The sequence below is a fragment of the Oenanthe melanoleuca genome, chromosome 8, assembly GCF_029582105.1.
Source record: "Oenanthe melanoleuca isolate GR-GAL-2019-014 chromosome 8, OMel1.0, whole genome shotgun sequence".
Lineage (NCBI taxonomy): Eukaryota > Metazoa > Chordata > Aves > Passeriformes > Muscicapidae > Oenanthe > Oenanthe melanoleuca.
The window spans coordinates 27405982-27424000 of NC_079342.1; the positions used below are offsets into that span (position 1 = coordinate 27405982).

At 54.9% G+C, this 18019-nt stretch overlaps 1 protein-coding gene across 1 annotated transcript in view; it reads left to right on the forward strand.

The window, feature by feature from the left end:
- The first annotated feature begins 2145 nt into the window (after window positions 1–2145).
- Window positions 2146–18019, forward strand: part of XPR1 (xenotropic and polytropic retrovirus receptor 1) — a 65772-nt gene continuing 49898 nt past the window's right edge. The window contains exon 1 of the mRNA XM_056496977.1: window positions 2146–2307. Coding sequence (XP_056352952.1) covers window positions 2146–2307 — 162 coding nt within the window. The remainder of the gene's footprint in view (window positions 2308–18019) is intronic.

Below are 18019 nucleotides of genomic sequence, written 5' to 3' on the forward strand. Positions count from 1 at the left end.
TAGCACAGCTGGGCACGACTGGAGGGTCGCCTTGACACGGGATTTTTGGGGGGAGAATCCCTCTCCCCTCATTTTGCCACATCAGCATCACAGGGGAATTGTGAAACAACTGATCCCAGGGAATGCCTGACCCACCCTGGTGCTCAGAGCAAAGTCAGGATGGTGCCAAAGGTATGAGAAAGGGAGAAAGCCCAAAGCCTTTGGCTCCCAAGCCCCCGGGCTCCCGCCTGCCCAGATCATTTCTCAGGCTGACAGAGAGCTCAGCAGCCTCTCCCCAGGCACGGGCCTCACGCCCGTGACTAATGGTATGTTTTGACATCCCTGAAATACTCCAGCACTTCGTTTCAGCCGCAGGGAGCAGGAAGGAAGGAGGGGACATGCTGGTGGGGAGCCGGCACCGGGAGGGGAGAGCAGAAAGAGCTTTTGCAAGAGCAACAGGCGGGGATAAAGCAAAGCAGCACGGAAAAGATGCAGGAGGTGGATGGCGGCAGGTCGGGACCAGGAAGGCACCTGGCAAGCCTGCCTGCTCCCCTCTGCTCCTGGGCTGTGCCTTCCCTGGAGCTCTGTGGAGCTGCAAGGCGCTGGATTCATTTATGGTCCCCTCCAGTGGGGACACAGGGATGCTCCACTGACCGCCAGCGAGCCCGTACCTGGTTTGGGAGGGATGCCGGATGGCTGGAATGCTGCCCGGGGAGGCAGGAGAAGGCAGTGTCCCCAGGCTCCTCCTTTGGACTGTCTCCAGCAGAGGCAGGAAGGTGACAGACAGCGGTCCCCGGGGAGATTAATTAGCGAGCCTCTTGTGCGCTCAAACAGGCACCTCCGGCCCCAGGGGAGCCAGCGGAGAAACAGCCCCGGGCTCTGGCAGGGCAGCAAAGAGCATCCCAGGCACCAGCCGAGCTGCTGGCCACCGCCATCTGCCAGCCAGCAGCCGCGGGGAGAGGAGCAGCCGAAGCTCTGGGGGATCTGGCGCTTTTCCTGACGGCTCCTGCTCATCACCAGCTGCTCTCGCTGGGGCTGCACCCCAGGGGCTGGGCGGAGGAGAGCAGGGTGTCTGTCTGCACGGGGCTCCACCTCACCACAGGTGCTGCCCGGAGAGGCAGAGGTGTAAAATGGAACAGCCTTGGGAGAGCTGGCCCAAAATGCAGAACACCCCCAGGCTCACCCCAATCCAGCAAGCTGAGCCCCCTCGGCACCAAGACTCAAGGCAGCATCAGCCCAGTGTCCACCCGTAAATCCCAGCCACGAGCATCCTCAGGGGCACCCACGGGATGCAGAAATGAGCAGCAGCTCTGGCTGCCACCACCCGAGCGCCACTCGCAGAAGTTTTCTTGGGTCACTGGGAGCAAGGAGCCCGTCTGGCAGAGCAGAGGTGCTGGGGAGGGCTGGGGGGACTGGTTTCTCTTTTCGGCTGTCACTAAAGTCATCGATGTGGCTGTGAGTGATTCACACCAGTGCATGAAAAGCCTGTGAGTCACACGCTGGATGCAGTGGGTGGGTGCATTGACTCAGCCACGCCGGGGATGGGGCACAGGGGGCTGCAGCCTCGCACGGCCGAGGGGACAGTGCTGTGTGCGTGGGGTCACAGGCACAGATCTGCCAGGGATGTCACACGCGTGCTCGAGTCCCCATTAGTGCCCTCGGCAGTGTGGGTGAGCCAGAGGGAAGCTCTGCCTCAGCATCAGCCTGTCACCTGCCCAGAGAGGTGCCGAGGTGCAGCGGGGCTGGGCTGTGCTCTCACCCAGCCCTTCACTGGCTAAAGGTTTGCACTGCCCTGTGTAGCAGCAGAGGAGGAGGAACCCCCCCAGGTACTCAAGGGATGCAAACGCTTCCCAAATTACAGCGAACAAACTTTTCAGGTGTTCCAGGACTGCTGAAAAACTCTGCCAGGCAGCAGCAGAGACCAGAGGGGAGCTCAGTGCCAGGGCCTGATGCCTCCACCACCTCCTCCATCTCCCAGTCCTGTAGCTGCTCACCCAGGGGAGCTCAGCCCACCTGCACAGAGACCGGCAGTGCTGTGGGGAGACGGGGCTGAAGGAAACCCTCCCGTTTGGATGGCACTCGGTCCCTCCAGTCACAGGGGCGGTGGGGTGGCTGTGCCCCAGCCTTGGCAGAGCCGCCGGCAGCAGCAGCCGAGGCTGCGAGCACATGGCTCATCCCGCCGGCAGCGCCTTCCGAGCTGCTGTGCCTGCTCTGCCGCGGGTCGGGAGCAGCCCGGAGTGCCACCGCATCCCTCGGCACCGAGCCCGGAGAGCAGCAGAGATCGCCCCGGGGACACAGCGTGCTGAGGGCTCCTGGCAGTCCGGGATCGTGGGGGAAGCGTTTGCTGTGCCTGGCCCCGCTCCAGGAGCCACGAGCACCAAAACACCGAAACGCTCTGCAACGCAAGAGCAGCTGGGAGAGCTGGAACAAGGAGGCAAACAAACCCTGGTTTAGGACCCCACTCATCCATCACTGTCACCAGCAACATCCAGGCACTCGGGAGCAGCACCTGGACCCACGGGAAGCACGGACTGGGTGCAGGGAGACAACACGAGACGGAGCACTGGGTGCCGAGGGCAGGAAGGGGAGAGGAGGAGAGAGATCCCGCAGCCCTGGGCCGGCAGGGGAGGCGGGCTGGAGCCGAAGGAGCCCGGTGCTGCCCTGCATCCCAGTCAGGCAGGGATGAGAGGGGGCTCACACCTCAATCCAGCTGGGGGATGAGGGTGGGCAGCCCCCGGAACGGCCCCGCTTACACACGATCCTTCCCGAGGGTGGCGGGTCCCCCGGGACCCCCAGCCCCGCAAACCACCCTCAGCAGAGAGCCCAGGCTCCCTCAGCACAAACTTTGCGAGAGCCCATCCCCGCACCTCAGAAACCTCGGGAATGGGAAAAAGCGGGAGCCGGGCTTCAAACTTGGGGTGCCGTCCCACAGCCCCCCGGAGCCCCCCGGACTGCCCTGTCACAGCCCCCCGGGCTGCCCTGTCACAGCCCCCCGAGCTGCCCTGTCACAGCCCCCCGGAGCCCCCCGGGCTGCCCTGTCACAGCCCCCCGGAGCCCCCCGAGCTGCCCTGTCACAGCCCCCCGGGCTGCCCTGTCACAGCCCACCTGTGGCCCCCAAGGCTGCCCTGTCACAGCCCCCCTGGCTGCCCTGTCACAGCCCCCCGAGCTGCCCTGTCACAGCCCACCGGAGCCCCCCGGGCTGCCCTGTCACAGCCCCCCGGAGCCCCCCGGGCTGCCCTGTCACAACCCACCTGTGGCCGCTGGCTGCCGCCGGCTGCTTCCCCCGCGCTCCATCCCCGGAGCCCCGCGCATCCCGGAGAGCAGCACAGACAGAAGGGAGGGGAGGAGGTGTCCACCGGGAATCGCTCAGGGAGAGGAGGAGGAGGAGGATGGAGACAGCCCCAACTGGCGTCTCCCGACCGTCCCCAACAGGTAGCAGCGCGGGGGGGGGACGTCCCCGCGGACTTTGGGAGAGCTGGCCCAGGGCCACCATCCCGCTGGGCATGGCTTACCTGGGGACAGAGGCATGGATCCGGCCGGGGGTTATTCCAGATGCATGGTTTGTAAAGGAAAAGGGAGGAAAAGAGCCGTGGGGAAGGGAGGGAAAAAGGAGGGAGGGAAGAGGAAGGGGGGAGGGAGAGACTAGAGGAGAAGGGAAGGAAGGAAGGAAAGGGGGAGGGGGGACAAAACGAAATTTAAAAAAAAAAAAAAAAAAAAAAAAAGGGAGAAAATAGAGACAGTTAAAATCTGTCTCCTGCCCACACAGTGAAAAAGAAATTTCTGACAATCGGAGGAAGGGAACTCGCATGTAAACCAGAGGGGGCAGACGGGGGATAACAAAGGAGGGAAGGAGCCGAGACAAAACACGGCGGCAACTATCGGGGCACGCAGCCTCTGGCACAGCCCCGGGGCAGGGACAGGGCACACAGCCTCCTCCGTGCCCATCAGGGCACCCCGGGGTCAGCCAGGCCCGGCACAGCACCCACATTGTCCCACCAGCCCGTGCCAGGGCTCCCCAATCCCTCTCTCCTCCTCTCGGCACACCGGGGCACGGTGACCGTGACCAGCCAAAACCAGGGACAGGGGGCACGGATGGATATCCTCCTCTCTCCCCATCAGCCAGAGACTGCTCCCACGGCGGGTGAGAGCTGCGGCTGGGCTGGGGCTGTGCATTCCAGGCTCTCCTTAACCCCGTTTGCAGCCCTGTTTGCAGAGGGGCATCTCCAGTGTTCGGGCTCTGTTTGGCAGCTGCACCCGGCGGTGAGGGTGGAGGGCTGGAGGTGACACAGACCTGGGCTGCTGCTGCTCCAGGCACCACACACATTTCTGATACTGATGTTCCCCCGGGCACGGGCAGGGAGGAGCCCTGGCACGGCAGAACCTCCCAAAATCTCACCATCACTGCTGGCTCCCCTGGGAGTCCACACCCTGCAGCCAGGGGCTGGTTTGGGTGGCCCACACCACAGCATCCCTTTGCCTGGGCTTTTCCCTTTCACCACGCTGCAAAGTACATCTGTGAGGCTTGGCAACATCCAGCAGCGTCCTGGATTTTAAAGCGTCCAGGGCTGGATACAAAGGCTGCCCCAAAGCTGCCCCTTACCCTCCCACTGAGCCCAGGTTCTCCGTGGCACACAAGCCCTGCACAAGCACCACAGGTGCCCATCCCCCAGAGCCAGGGCACCACTTCTGTCCTTGTGCTCTGCCAGGGCACCTCTAGTGCCTTGCTGGCATCTCTGGGCTGGGAAAACAGCAGAGCTGCTCACCCAGGCACCCCCTGACAGGGACACTGTGCCACCCAGCCTGGCTGCTGTCTCTTTAAAACCTTCATCCCTAAATCTGAATGGAGAAAATCCTGGAGATGAGTGCTTCATTTAAACATCTCATTCATTCATGCTCCTGCCCCAGCATGCTCCTGCCAGCACCTCGGGGAGGAGGTGCAGAGCAAAAACCCACATATTCCCATTCTCATTGGGATGGATAGAAATTCCCCAAACAGCTCCCATGACCCTGCACACCAAAATCCAGCCCAAGCAAGGCTGTTCTGGCATGTACAGAAGGGTGCAAATGCTGCCACAGGGTCCACTCCTGTCAGTAATTCTCCCACTCATTCTTCTGGCACTGATAGGGATGAGAACATTCCCTGTTAGAACAGGGGCTTTGCCACCCTGCCACACACAGCCCTGCATGCATGGTGCTCCCAAATCCCGCTTTCCATGGCCTCTCTGCAAGTGGGACTTATCCAGGTGGAGCCAGCTCAAATGCTCCAAGACCACTTGGCAAGCCCAGGGCGTGTTTGTTTAAATATACATGTGCTGCTCCTCGGGGACCAGGGATGCCTTGGATGCAGATGTCTCCATGGTTACCTGCTCACGGTGGGAGCTGGGGGTAATTGAGCTCTGGGGAGTTCACTATCCACCACCATCTCCCTGTGCCCCTTCCCCAGAGCTCCACTGCCTTCCCAGCACTCCTCCAGCGCAGCAGGAGGGGGAGGAGGAGCGAGGCTCTGCCCGAGAACTCGCTGTGTGAATAATTTTGTGGCTCCTTGGATGATTGGGCACGAATGCAGATCAGCTTCCTCATCCCGAAAGAAACGACATTCCTGATCGGCGCCGAGACAAAGCTGAGCATCTCCTCCCACCAGCCAGAGCCAGGCAGGAATGAAACATGGAGCAACAGCATCAGGAGCAGCACCAGCATCCCAGTGCTGAGCTGCTGTCGTCTCTGGGGAGCTGCAGGAGCTTCCTCCAGCCCTGCAGGGTGAGAGTCAAAAAGAGCCAAAAATGCAGAGTCAAAAAGAGCCAAAAAATGCATGGCTGCAAAGCCCAGCTATGCAGAAATGAGCATTTGTACACCCAGGGGCACCTGACTTTGTGGAAGCACCTGCAGAGGTCTAATCCCATTGTCCAAACCACTTGGACCTGGTCCATGCTCTCTGCTGACCCTTAACCCACAGCACAAAATCCTAACTGGTTTTCCTCCTCCCCACATATACAGCCACAAAAATTCCAGGTGCAGACTAACAGGGGACAGCTCAGAGGAAAATCAGAGGCTGGCAAAGCACAAGTTGTTGGGGGAAAAATTTCTCTGGAAGAACTGGATTTGTCTAGTCTGGAAATCAGAAGAGGTTTGGTAGCAGTCTTCAATTATGTAGAGGGTTGCTGCAAAGGGTGTGGGAATAAATTGTTCTGCATCCCCACAGGGAACAGGACGAGGCTGTAAATTGTAGATTAGACTAGAAAAAAAACCTCCTCAGTGGCAAGGATTATTTAAGCTGTGGGATAGACAACAGGGAAGCTGCTGGGATTTGAAAGCAGGCAAGACAAACTCCAGTGAGGTGGGCTGGGGGGAGCAGCAGCCTTATGGAGACTGGGAAGGGGCTCCCATGCAAGTCATGGCTTTCAAGCTGATCTGTGTGGTTTTTCTACCAAATAAGCATGTGGGGGTTTTAAACAGAGCTAAAGAGACAAGGGATGAAGCCCAGGGCTGGCTGAAAGCATCTTTAAAAACCAAGCCCAGTGTATTCAGCAAAACCTCCAACCCAGCTGCCAAATTGTCTGCTGGTCCCATCAGGTGGGGAGAGCTGGAGAGACCCAGATATTCACAGACTTCCATCAGGAACAAGCCCTGCTGCCCTGTAGAGAAAAAGTTGCAATTGCTGTAGGGAAGAGAAATTGGGCAAGAGGTGCTGTGTGCCTTCCACAGCTGGTAAATACTCAGAGTTCTACCTTGGGGTGAAAAAAGCACCTTCCAGTAAATGCCACATGCTCACACTTAGGTTTGTTCCTGAGAGGACCTGCCTGTGCCAAACTACACACTTGTGTTTAACAACAGGAGAGCCCATGGAACTTGAAACATCTTTAATAATATTTACTCTCTTGCAATAATATGAACACTAATAAGGCCAGAAGAGAAAAAAATCGTCTGACATCTCAGGATGTTTATGTAAAGTGAGACTAAACTTTCTTGAAGTAGGAACTTTTCCAAAACCAGACAATCCTCCCTGGAAAATGAAAAAAAAAAAAAATTAAAAAAAAAAAAGTAATAAATTTATGAGATGAGGTTGGAAAAGAAAAATACCAGAGTGCTGTAGGAGACAGACAAAAACATAGAGCTTTCTCTTTTGGGACTGTACTTTTGGCCAGCTGAACCATAAGGAAGCTGCATCCTGAATGGGATGATCAAGAAGCACTAAATTTGCCTGAAAAAAACTCCTAAAAATCTCATTGACACATCAGCAATTGCAGACTGCAAGAAAAAACATCAGCAAATATCCCTCTGAACGCTCTGGCCAAATTTTGTCAACTGGGTTATGATCAAACAGGCAGCAGTTTGAGCCTGTCACTGAAGCCTGAGCACAAAGGAGATGCCAGCTGCTCCACCTCAGACCCCTAGTTTATATTCCATTTATGTAACAAGTGCTGTTCTCCACTTCCCAAATCCCATCTTTTAGCTGGAGCACGTATTTTCCTGGCACTTGTTCTGCTTCACCAGCCAGCCTCCTGTGTTTAAAATGTCTCTGCCATGTGGAAAGCACACAGGGACCTGTGCTCTTCCTCTGAGACTGCAGGTGCCTGCCTTTCAGCACAGAGACATTTTTATCCCCTTCCCCACCCTCCCCATCCGTGCCTGAGCTGTTTGACTCAAATCTGAGCCATTTCTCAGGGTCTGTCTCACAGCCCAGTCAACACAGAGGGAACTGGTGCCAAAAACCCATTTCTTTCTGATCTGATTGTTTGTTTTCCTGCCTTTCCAGTTTGGGATTTTTGACAGGGAGCCATGTGAAACCAACTGCTCATTGTTTACTGGGAAGCCTGCGGCAGCGTTTTAGTCATTTCGCTCACCAAAGGACCCGAGGAGATGATGGAAAGTCAATTAGCTCCCTGCAATAACCTCTCTGGCAGAGCTCTTTGGTGTCCACACACCCAGAAAAGCCAACCCAAACAAGAGCCCCGGGGTGTCACCACCAGACCAGGGCAGAGCTGCTCCTCCCCTGCTCCCACAGCAATGCCCCAGCTGAGGCACCTCCCCAGGGCCACCCTGCTCCTCATCCACCCTCATCTGGAGGGTTTGGAGAGAGGAACAGCAGGGCAGAGTCCCTGAGACAGCAGCACTGCCTCCAGCCCCATCATCCCAGAAGCATCTTCCCAGCCCCTCCAAAAAAGCTCCTCATGCTGAGGCAGGATGGGCAGATTCCCCCTGTCCTGGTTTGAAGGACAGGTGTCTGCCAATAAAGGCAGGAGCTTCTCTTTGAAATGGAGAATGGAAACTCCTTTCCTCTAAATTATTACTATAATTTTGAAATTAAGGGGTTCTCAGGCAAAGATATGGGAATTAGGAATAACAGTTCTTTACTAGGAAAATTAAAATAGAAATACAGCATTACAAAGAACAATCCCCAAACACTGCCAGAGTCAGAATCCAAGCTGACACCCGTCAGTCAGTCAGGGTGTTGGCACAGTCCCATTCAATGGTGGCTGCATCCTCCTGCAGTGGCAGATGTGGTTCAGCTGGAGCAGTGCTCCTGGAGAAGGTGCAGTTTCCTCTGAAGGTGCAGGGATGATGTGGAAAGGTCTGGCTTTCCTCTGGAATGCAGTGGAAAGAAGGTCCCTTGGTGTCCCAAATCTCAGTTTTTATCTGGGTAGGAAAGGCTTGGCTGCTCCCCTGGCTGGAGCATCTCCCAGTGGGATGATGGAATTTTATCAGTCATGCAGTGGGACTGAATGGGCCAGCAGCAGATGATATCTTCCTGGAGGGAGGATGGGCTTCAAATGTGTTTTTTGAATCTGCTCCAAGAAAACTTCTCAGCATCCCCCTGACTGCAGAGCAGAACAGGGTGCTATCCTAAGGGAATAAATAAAAACAGTAGCTTTAAAATTTTTAACATTGTATTTTTAACATGTCCCTTGGCACCTGCTGGCAGCCCCAGGGCCAAAGCCCCTACTCCTCTCCAGCCACTGTTTTCCACCCAAATATTGTAACAGAGTGCCCCAGCTTCCCAAACACCCAACAGCAGCATTTTGTCCTCTGCAGCTCCTCCACCAGCTGCAGACCTCACCAGCAGCTTTGCTGCTTTTCACATTATTAAAATATTAGTGAATTATTAAAAATATTTTTAACCAGCACAGCTTAGGGCTGGGCCCCAAATACTTCCAGAAACAAACATCTTGTAATGTTCCTCCACTTACAGTAACACTGAAATGGACCAGAAACCTTTTACTCACAACAAATTCTCCTGATTTCGTTCCTATTCAAGTCAAGCATAGCTCCTAAATCATTGCTTTTATGTGTTATCAGTTGTATGTTCTTCCCTCATAAAACATTTACCTTCACCAGGTGAAGGGGGGGCTCAGCACCTTCAACAGCAATAGGCAGCCAGTTTGCCACAATCTGTTATCAAGACTAAAAAAAGAAAAAGTCAACATTTAACAGTTTTGCCTTTTCCACGCTGTTTGTGGGATGCCAGAGGATGAACAGGGATTTCTGAGAGCCCTGTCAAGAGCAGCACAGCAAATGCTGCAGGTTGCCCAATCTGCCTTCATCCCCCCCAACCTTTTCCAGCTCTGGCCTGGGCAGAAACAGGAGTTAGGCACAGTTTTATCCTCACCCCAACTCCCAGGCCAGGGAACCCCAGGAAGCTCAAAATCCATCTGATATCCCTGTTCCAAACACATCCACCCAAACAGCTCAGCAGCCCCAGGAATTCTCACAGGCTGTGCCTAATCCACTCATTTGGGATGTTCTGGGGCTTGGAAGCTCCAGCCTAATTCACCTGCTTGGATCAAGAGGAATTTAGCACAAAACACCATGAAATAGAACCACTGAGGTTGGAAAATACCCACAGGACCATCAAGTCTGAAGGAATCTGTCCTTTCTATCCACTTTGCTCTCCAGCAGCAAACTGGATTTTGTTCCCCAAGCCTTTAACCCATGGATTTACAGAGACAGTGGCTCCCCCAGTGGGATCAGCCCCATGGATTTGAAGCCAGAGGGCTGCAAAAATGACCTTAACACTGCAGAGGGGTCACTGCACAGCCAGGCTGCCAGGCTGCCCCAGACTCACCTGAACACAGCAAAGAGCAAAAACCCCCTGAACACAGCTGAGAGCTGCTGATGGGCATCCCCAGGGAGCCCCAGTGCTGCTTGCAGGGGGATGATGCTGCCCAGGGCACAGGGAAGCACGCACCAGCCAGGCAGCCAGAATCCCCAGGGCTGCTCAGGCTGGCAGGCACAGCTCCAGCACATGATAAACAACAATATTAGTGAAATAGTGTCTAAACAGAGCCAAACAGGAACCTCTTGCCAGCCAGCAGGGAGGGAGCCTCACTGCAGGAGGCACCCAGAGATATTTGTACCAGGGAAACTTATAATGCTGCAGAGATGCTTTTTGGCACCTTTCTCCTCTAGGTGCAGTTTTTCCTCAGTCTCAGCCTGTGAGCAGTCTCTCCTCTACACTGCTGCCTGGAAAGGCTGAGCTGGAACAGAGACTAGACAGGGCAAAATGAATAAAACAGGCATTTATTGAAAGGATACACTGTGGGCAGTGCAAGAGCCCAGCCAGGGTTACACCCAAATCAAATCCAAGATAGATCCCAGTCACGAGTTTTACACTTTTATAAGTTTGGGTTCATTTTGGGGTCAATTTTCCAACTACAGCCCCAGACTATGAAGTCTCAGCCCCCTTTCCCTCTGTTGTTTCTGCTTTTTGGGTGCCAGGTGTCCTTGATTCTCTAGCTAGAAAGGAATTGTTTTGTCTAACTACCCTGTGAGGAGACCTTACCAACACCTAATATGAGGTTTCAGAGTTACACACTAAGCAGCAGAGATTCTGAAAAATATAAAAGCTAAAACCCAAGGTACCAATAGCAGAGTTTTTCCTCTCCCCATGGCACTCCTGGTGGGACAGTCAGGACTTGCATGGATGCAGAGTCACATCCTCAGAATGAGTCACTCCCCCTTCAGACAGGTGTCCTGCAAAGTCCCCATTCCATGAAATGCTTTATCCCATCCCTGGAAGGGTTCCAGCCACGTTGGAGAAGGTTTGGATCAATCTGGTCTAGTGGAAGGTGTCCCTGCCCATGCAGATGGTGTTTAAGGTCCCTCACAACCCAAACTGTTCTGTGATTCCCACCCCTGCCCAGAGGGAAATCTCAAGGACTCCAGGTTCAGGCAAACCAGACACAGACATAAAGACAAATCCTGAATGCCTCTCCTCTCCTGGGCATGCAGCAGTGCTCAGGGAGAGGAGGCTGGGGCAGGATGAGGATCTGTGGAGCCATAGCTGTGCCATAACCAGCACACACCCTAAGCCATCCTGCCCTGCTCTGATCCCTCTGCTTGCTGGAGCCACTGACAATGGGTGTCAAAGCCTCACAGCAGCAGCTGTCAGCAGCTGTATTAATGAAAGCTGGGAGCTCTGAGCTAGCTCTTATCAGCTTTAATACAGCTCTCTCGATGTGCCTGCCAGGAAAAATGAGGTTTCAAGGGGTCTTTGAGGAAATCTGGATCCAGATAATTCAGCTAAATCCGGGGCAAGCTGGTAACCCCAGAGGAAAAACATCAGCTGCAGCACAAGGAAAGGCACCACTGCTTTCCTCAGCTAAAGGCCAGCGTGCCAGACCAGGTTCCAAGCACTCCCCAGGATGCTGGAATATCTTCTTGAGGCAGCCCAGCTGTGAATTCCTCTAGGACAAACCTGGAGTGATGGAGCTGACTGTGCCAAGGAGAACCTGTGGTCCCAAAAGTAGGTGAAAAATGAAGATTATGAGAAGGCAGGGGAAACACAGAAACCAGGCCTACATGTTCCAGCTTTGAGCACAGCCTGTTACCCAGCTGATGGGGAACAGAAGCTACTGCACTATTTTTAAAATCTGGAAATGCAGACCTGGATTGAGCAATGGAATAAGGGGGGAAAGAAATTGTTCTCATGAGCTGAAGCTGAGTCTGTGCTCTCACCTCCCTCCCTTCTGCAGGATCTGTTGGGCTCACCTGACCCACCTTACCTGGGCAGGGATTCAGAAAGCTTCTCCCTGTTTCCCTCAGGATTTCACCTCAGGGCTGCCAGCACCTCCTCCTGTGGAAATGGTGCTCTAAAAACAAGAGCTTGTGCTTGGCTCTGAGGAAAGCAAGGAGAAAATTCAGCTTTGCAGCCCAGGATTTCAGCAGATTGAGCTGCACTGCCTCTCCCCCCTCACCTTCCCTCGGAGCTCACATTTGGGCAGCTCCAGCTGAAGGCAGCCAGGAGCTGAGGGAATTGTTGCTGGGAAACTGCTCAGGAGCCCTGGCTGGAGGAGCACCCACAGCTCAGGGCACAGGCAGCACAGGCTGCAGCACTGGCCCCTGGACCTGGGAACTCAATCCCAGCCCGGGAAGCTGCAAATCAGACCCTCATTTAGGATGCTGATGCCAATGAGAAAAGCACATCTGCTAAGCAAGCAGGATGGGATGTCATGTCCTGCTGCATCCCATTAAAGGTTTTGTGGGGTGGTTGTGTTGGGTTGATGTGGCCAGAAATGTGTATTCTGTCACCATCTGGGTGGGGCAGTGACCCTGATCTCCTGGCACATATTATCTGCTCATGGGCCAGCTTTAAACCAGCTGGGCAATCATCTTTATCTTTCCCACAGCCCATCCTCCCTCCAGGAAGATATCATCTGCTGCTGGCCCATTCAGTCCCACTGCATGGCTGATAAAATTCCATCATCCCACTGGGAGATGCTCCAGCCAGGGGAGCAGCCAAGCCTTTCCTACCCAGATAAAAACTGAGATTTTGGACACCAAGGGACCTTCTTTCCACTGCATTCCAGAGGAAAGCCAGACCTTTCCACATCATCCCTGGAGCTTCAGAGGAAACTGCACCTTCTCCAGGAACACTGCTCCAGCTGAACCACATCTGCCACTGCAGGAGGATGCAGCCACCATTGAATGGGACTGTGCCAACACCCTGACTGACTGACGGGTGTCAGCTTGGATTCTGACTCTGGCAGGGTTTTGGGATTGTTCTTTGTAATACTGTATTTCTATTTTAATTTTCCTAGTGAAGAACTGTTATTCCTAATTCCCATATCTTTGCCTGAGAACCCCTTAATTTCAAAATTATAATAATAATTTACATTCTCCATTTCAAAGAGAAGCTCCTGCCTTTACTGGCAGACACCTGTCCTCCAAACCAGGACAGTGGTTTCCCCTCCAACCACTCCAGGGCTGGGGTGAATTTGCTCCCCTTGGTCTCCAGGTGCCTGGAGATGCTTCTCCTCTCTGGCTCTTTTCCAGGGTGGATCCATGAGCACTGCATCCCTCTGCCTGGGGACAGCTCAGTGCCACCAGGGACATCATCCATTGTCATTCTACAGACTGGAGATAAAACCACCACCCTCTAATGCCCAGCTTTCTCCTCCCTGCCCCCAAGAACACACCAGAGCCTGTAATGAGCTCTGCTCCTGCCAGTGCAGGCCTGGGGGATTTGGCTGGCAGGTTCCAGCCTCACAGAGGGAGCCACAGCACCCCAGGGGATCTAGGAGGCAGTTTCCTACATTTAGAAATCTTATTTCCTACATGAAAAAAGCTTCTCCTTGCACTGTCTTGCTGAGCAAACTCTACTATATAACACTCCCAGGCACATGGTGTGAATTTTGGGACTGTGCAGGGCAAGGAGCTGGGCTCAATGATCCTCCTGGGTCCCTTCCAACTCAGGATGTTCTGTGACTATAAAATCTGTTTTGCACAAGATTGATCTCTTCCATTTCACTATAAGCACACACACCCCTACTGCAAATCTGCCTGCTGAGCCCCACCAGCTCCAAAGCATCAAAGCTGACAGTCCCAGGGTTTCACCCTCACTTCAGGGGGGTTCTGCCTCCCCTGAGCCCAGCACAACCCACAGGAGACAAATTTCTTCCCCCTCTGGCCAGCTCTGCTCAGTGCCAAACCCATTCAGCACAGTCAGCAGATGGTTAAATCAATGTTTGCTGCACAAGGCACTCCCTGGAGGGGCTCTTTTGAGTTCCAGCCCTTTCCCCAGTGCCCAGTATGGGGATTATGGAGAGCAGATCCCTGATTCCTCTTGCCCTGAAGCCTCCCATCACACAGCTGGGGTGCAGCTGCCCTCCTGCTGCCAGCCCAGGGGACCTTGGCTACAGCTGCTGCAGCTCTGCAATTCAAACCTGGGAGGTTTAGGGCAGCAGATGACCCAGGTGCTTGTCACAGGCCCAACAGATGTGATGGAAAGAGCCAAGCATGGCCCCAGAGGCAATAGAAACAGGCAGGGATGGAGAGGGATTTATCCAAAGTGGCTTGTGTGTCCCCCAGGGAATCATCTCCCCTCCTCACTGCCCATTTCTTGGAGGAAAGCTGAGTGCAGCAGAGCTGCTCCCCCAGCCCATGGTGTGGTTTTGCTGCAGATGAAGGATGCTGCTGCCCTCCTCACTGCCCTCCCTCTCCAGGCTAAGCCCTGGGACACTGATCTCAGCTGGGGCTCCAGTGCTGCCCTGGAGCACTAATAAATGGGATAATAGGAACTGGAGGGTGAATTAAACAGATTAATCACTTCCTCTCCTGGCTTTTCCTGCTCCTGTTGTGTCTCTTATCCCCTTGCTTGAAGCCCAGTGAGAACATCCATTTCCTGTCCCCCCCTCTCTGCAGTGAGCACCAAGGGGGTGATTTTGTCTTATCATTTCCAGCTGGCACCCAGGGAGCTGTGCCAGTGCTCCCAAGGTAAATTCTCCATCACATGGCAAAGCAGAATCCTTGGGTGGCTTCAGCAGGAGCCAGAGCCCTGCTGGCCCCCAGCAGGCAGCTCCAGCTGCCACCCAAACCTCACCTGCCTGTCCTGGTGCAGCCTGGGGCTCTCTCCACCTCCTGTGCACAGCCCATGCTCTCTGTGCTGCCCTCATGCTCCTGAAGGATGGGGCACAAGCACCCCAGACCTCTCAGCACCTCTCCCTGGATGAGGCTGGGCACAGCTGCCATGAGCTTCAAGGGTCCCAGACAGCCCACTCCTTTTAGAAAAAACAACCCAGAAGAGCATTTCCCCCAAAAAAGGCCATTTCCCTGACCAGCCCAGCCCCAGCCTGGCCACCAGGGCATCACTGGGGCAAAGGACAGCCCCAGAGCCCTGAGGTGGCTCGTTTGCAGAGGCACTGTGGCTCTCCTGCCACTTCCTTCACCCTGGGAGCAATCCCAGCCTGTAATCAGGGCCAGCAGAGGGGTCTGGTCCCCCCACCCTGGTGGCAGATGGCAGCACCAAGGTCCCCTCCCAGCTCCCTTGCCTTTATCCCAGCTGCTCCACTCCCAGCTCGCTGCTCCCTCTGAGGAGATGCTGCAGAGAGAGGGGCCCAGGGGGACACCCCAAAACAGCCTGGCAGGCACAGGCAGTGACAGGACACCCTGCCACAGCTGACAGGCAGATGGATGCAGCCAGAGTCCCCATTAAAAGCCTCTGCCCACAGACTGGGGAAGCAGCAAGCAGGAGAAGGCTTTGGCACCAGCTTTCCCTCCCACTTTGGGACTCCTGGGCTGTCCCTGCTGCCTCTGCTGCCAAGGGAAAGCAGAGCACAGCAGAGCTTGCAAAAGCCCCAAGCAGGCTCTGCCAGGACCATGAAGCACCAGCTCTTGGTCCTCTTTAAAGTCCTTCTGGGTTATGGGGGAACCAAAGGTGCAGGAGCCCAGGAGAGACAGATCCCTCCTCATCCCAGCATCAGGAACTGCCTCAGGGACATTTGTGCACGTCTGGGGGTCTTCAGTGCAAGCCCAGGAGGGCACTGAGGGTTTGTGATGGCAAAGGGAGCTGCAGGTCCCTGTCCCAGCATCACTCAGGCAGAGAGCAGGGCCAAGGCACCAGAGCACCTCCCTCCCCTGGTGCTGAAGGGACAGATGCAGCTCCGGGCAGTGCTTGCTCAGACCAACACTTTGGGTCACTCAGAGCACCTGGGACTGCAGGGCTGTCAGCCCTGGGAGCACTCTGGAGCACAGCTCTGAATTCCCATGCTGAATAATCACCTTTTATTTGCTGCCTGAGACAGCTGAGCATGGAAGCACTGCAATTTCCTAGTGGGGAAAACTGTTTTGTCAGCTGGAGGAAGACTAAATTGGTGCAGTCAGAATTTTCATCCACCTCCCCTCAACGTGTGCTCCTCCTGCCCCCCTCCACAAGGCAGTCTGAAGGCTTCCAGCTCCTGCCATGATCCATAAATAGCTATGGAAAAAATCCCAAATTCTCAGCTGCAAAGAGGGGGGTGCCACACCATGGGGCCAGAAGATCCTGCCATAGCAGGGATCACCTGCATCTCTGAGAAAGGTCCCAGTAACAGCAGAATAGCTCCATTACAGCAACAAAAGCAGGTTTAATCATAAAAGGATGATTTTACAACTCCCTGGGAGATCCCACAAAACATACACCGACACTCCCTAAGCTGCAGGGAGTTTGCAACAAGAATTCCCAGGAAGAATTCCAGCTCCAGGGGACACAGGGAGGAGCAGACCAGGACAGCAGGCCATGGTGAGACTGAGAAGAGTAGGGATTCAGGGGGGAGCAGCACTGGGATGGGAGGTGGGAGCTCAGAGTGGTTCTGCCATCTCCATTGCAACAAAAACCGACAGGAACAGCCCTGAATTCATCCCAAAGCACAACGAGTTTGGAACAACAGACAGATCACCTCCTGGGTGTTTGTTGGTTTGGGTTTTTTCCTTTATGTACAAACCTGTGGGATTCATCAGCACCCAGCTAACTGAGAGCAAGGACTCGAGGGACTGCACACAGAACAGGCAGCACACACAGCAAGGAGCATCCATGCTGCCTGGGGACAGGATAAAGTGTCCCTCAGGGTGCTGCTCTCCCTGGTGGCTCTCCCCAGCACAATCTGCTGCCCAGGGACTCAGGTGTCCTTAGCAAGGGCTTGGTTCTTCAGTCAGATCAGAGGAGTCAAGGAGATGTGAGTCCCTTCCAGCCAGGGAAGGTTGTGCTGCCTTTGGAGAGGGCTGGGATAAGGAAGGGGTTTTCCTTTCCTGGGTAAAGCACTGGCCATCTCCAGGGGCACACAGGAGCTGGAGGGCAGAGCTGGGTTCCCTCAAGACCCACATTTGGGGGTCAGGGATTCATCCAGCCCTTCCCAGCCCCTCCTGATACACGAGGGGATCCTGGGGCAAACCCCAAACCTGACACCTCTCCACGTTCCTGAGGAGCTGCCCACCCCTGGGCACTGCCATGGGGAAAGCAGACCTTCCCAGGTGTTTTTGGAGGGAGGATCACTCTGCCCAGCAGCCAAGAAAAGTGTCTGCTCAAATCCACTGCCAGCAAGGAGAATTGTCCAGGGGGAAAAAGGGATGGGGGAGTGACCCAGTGCCCTCCATCCCTTCCCTGTGCTCCAGAAAGGCACAAACCTCCCCACTTTGCCTGTGTCATCACCAGAGGCCTTGAACCCACCTAATGAGAAGGAGTTGCTTCCACTTGCAGCATCACTCAGACAGTCCCCAGACCCCTGTGGGGCAGCACCATCACCTCTCGTGACCCTCCCAGCTCTCAGAGCCTGCAAACATGGTGGCAGAGCACAGACAAGCTCATTTTTATGCCATAGCCCTCTGTAGTCCTCTCTTCCCAGACTTTTTCACCACCTGAGCTCAGGATTAGTTTGGTTTTTAAGCACCCACAGCTCTCTGCAGGAAGAAGCTCCATGAATCTGGATCCTGCTGCTTCCAGCTGAAACCCCTTAGACTTCACATAAAACCCAAAATCAGGTCATTCCCACAGCCCCTCTCTGAGTCACTGGTGATTTTACAGAGAAACAGCTTCAGGTACTCCCCAGACCTCCTCTTCCCTCACCTCAGCAAGGACCCAGCAGGGACAGTGGGGGGAAAATGTACCAGGGGGAAATGGATCTGGCTAGGAGACCTGTCCCAAACATCCTCTGCCTGCCAGAAAGAGGCAGGATGGGACCTAAATCACTCCTGATCCCCTTCCAAGAGTGCAGCAGCAATTTCCAGGCAGCACAGCAGCTACCAATGCTGACAGTCATCTTCCAGCTGGGCCAAATGCTCCAGGCCATTCCTC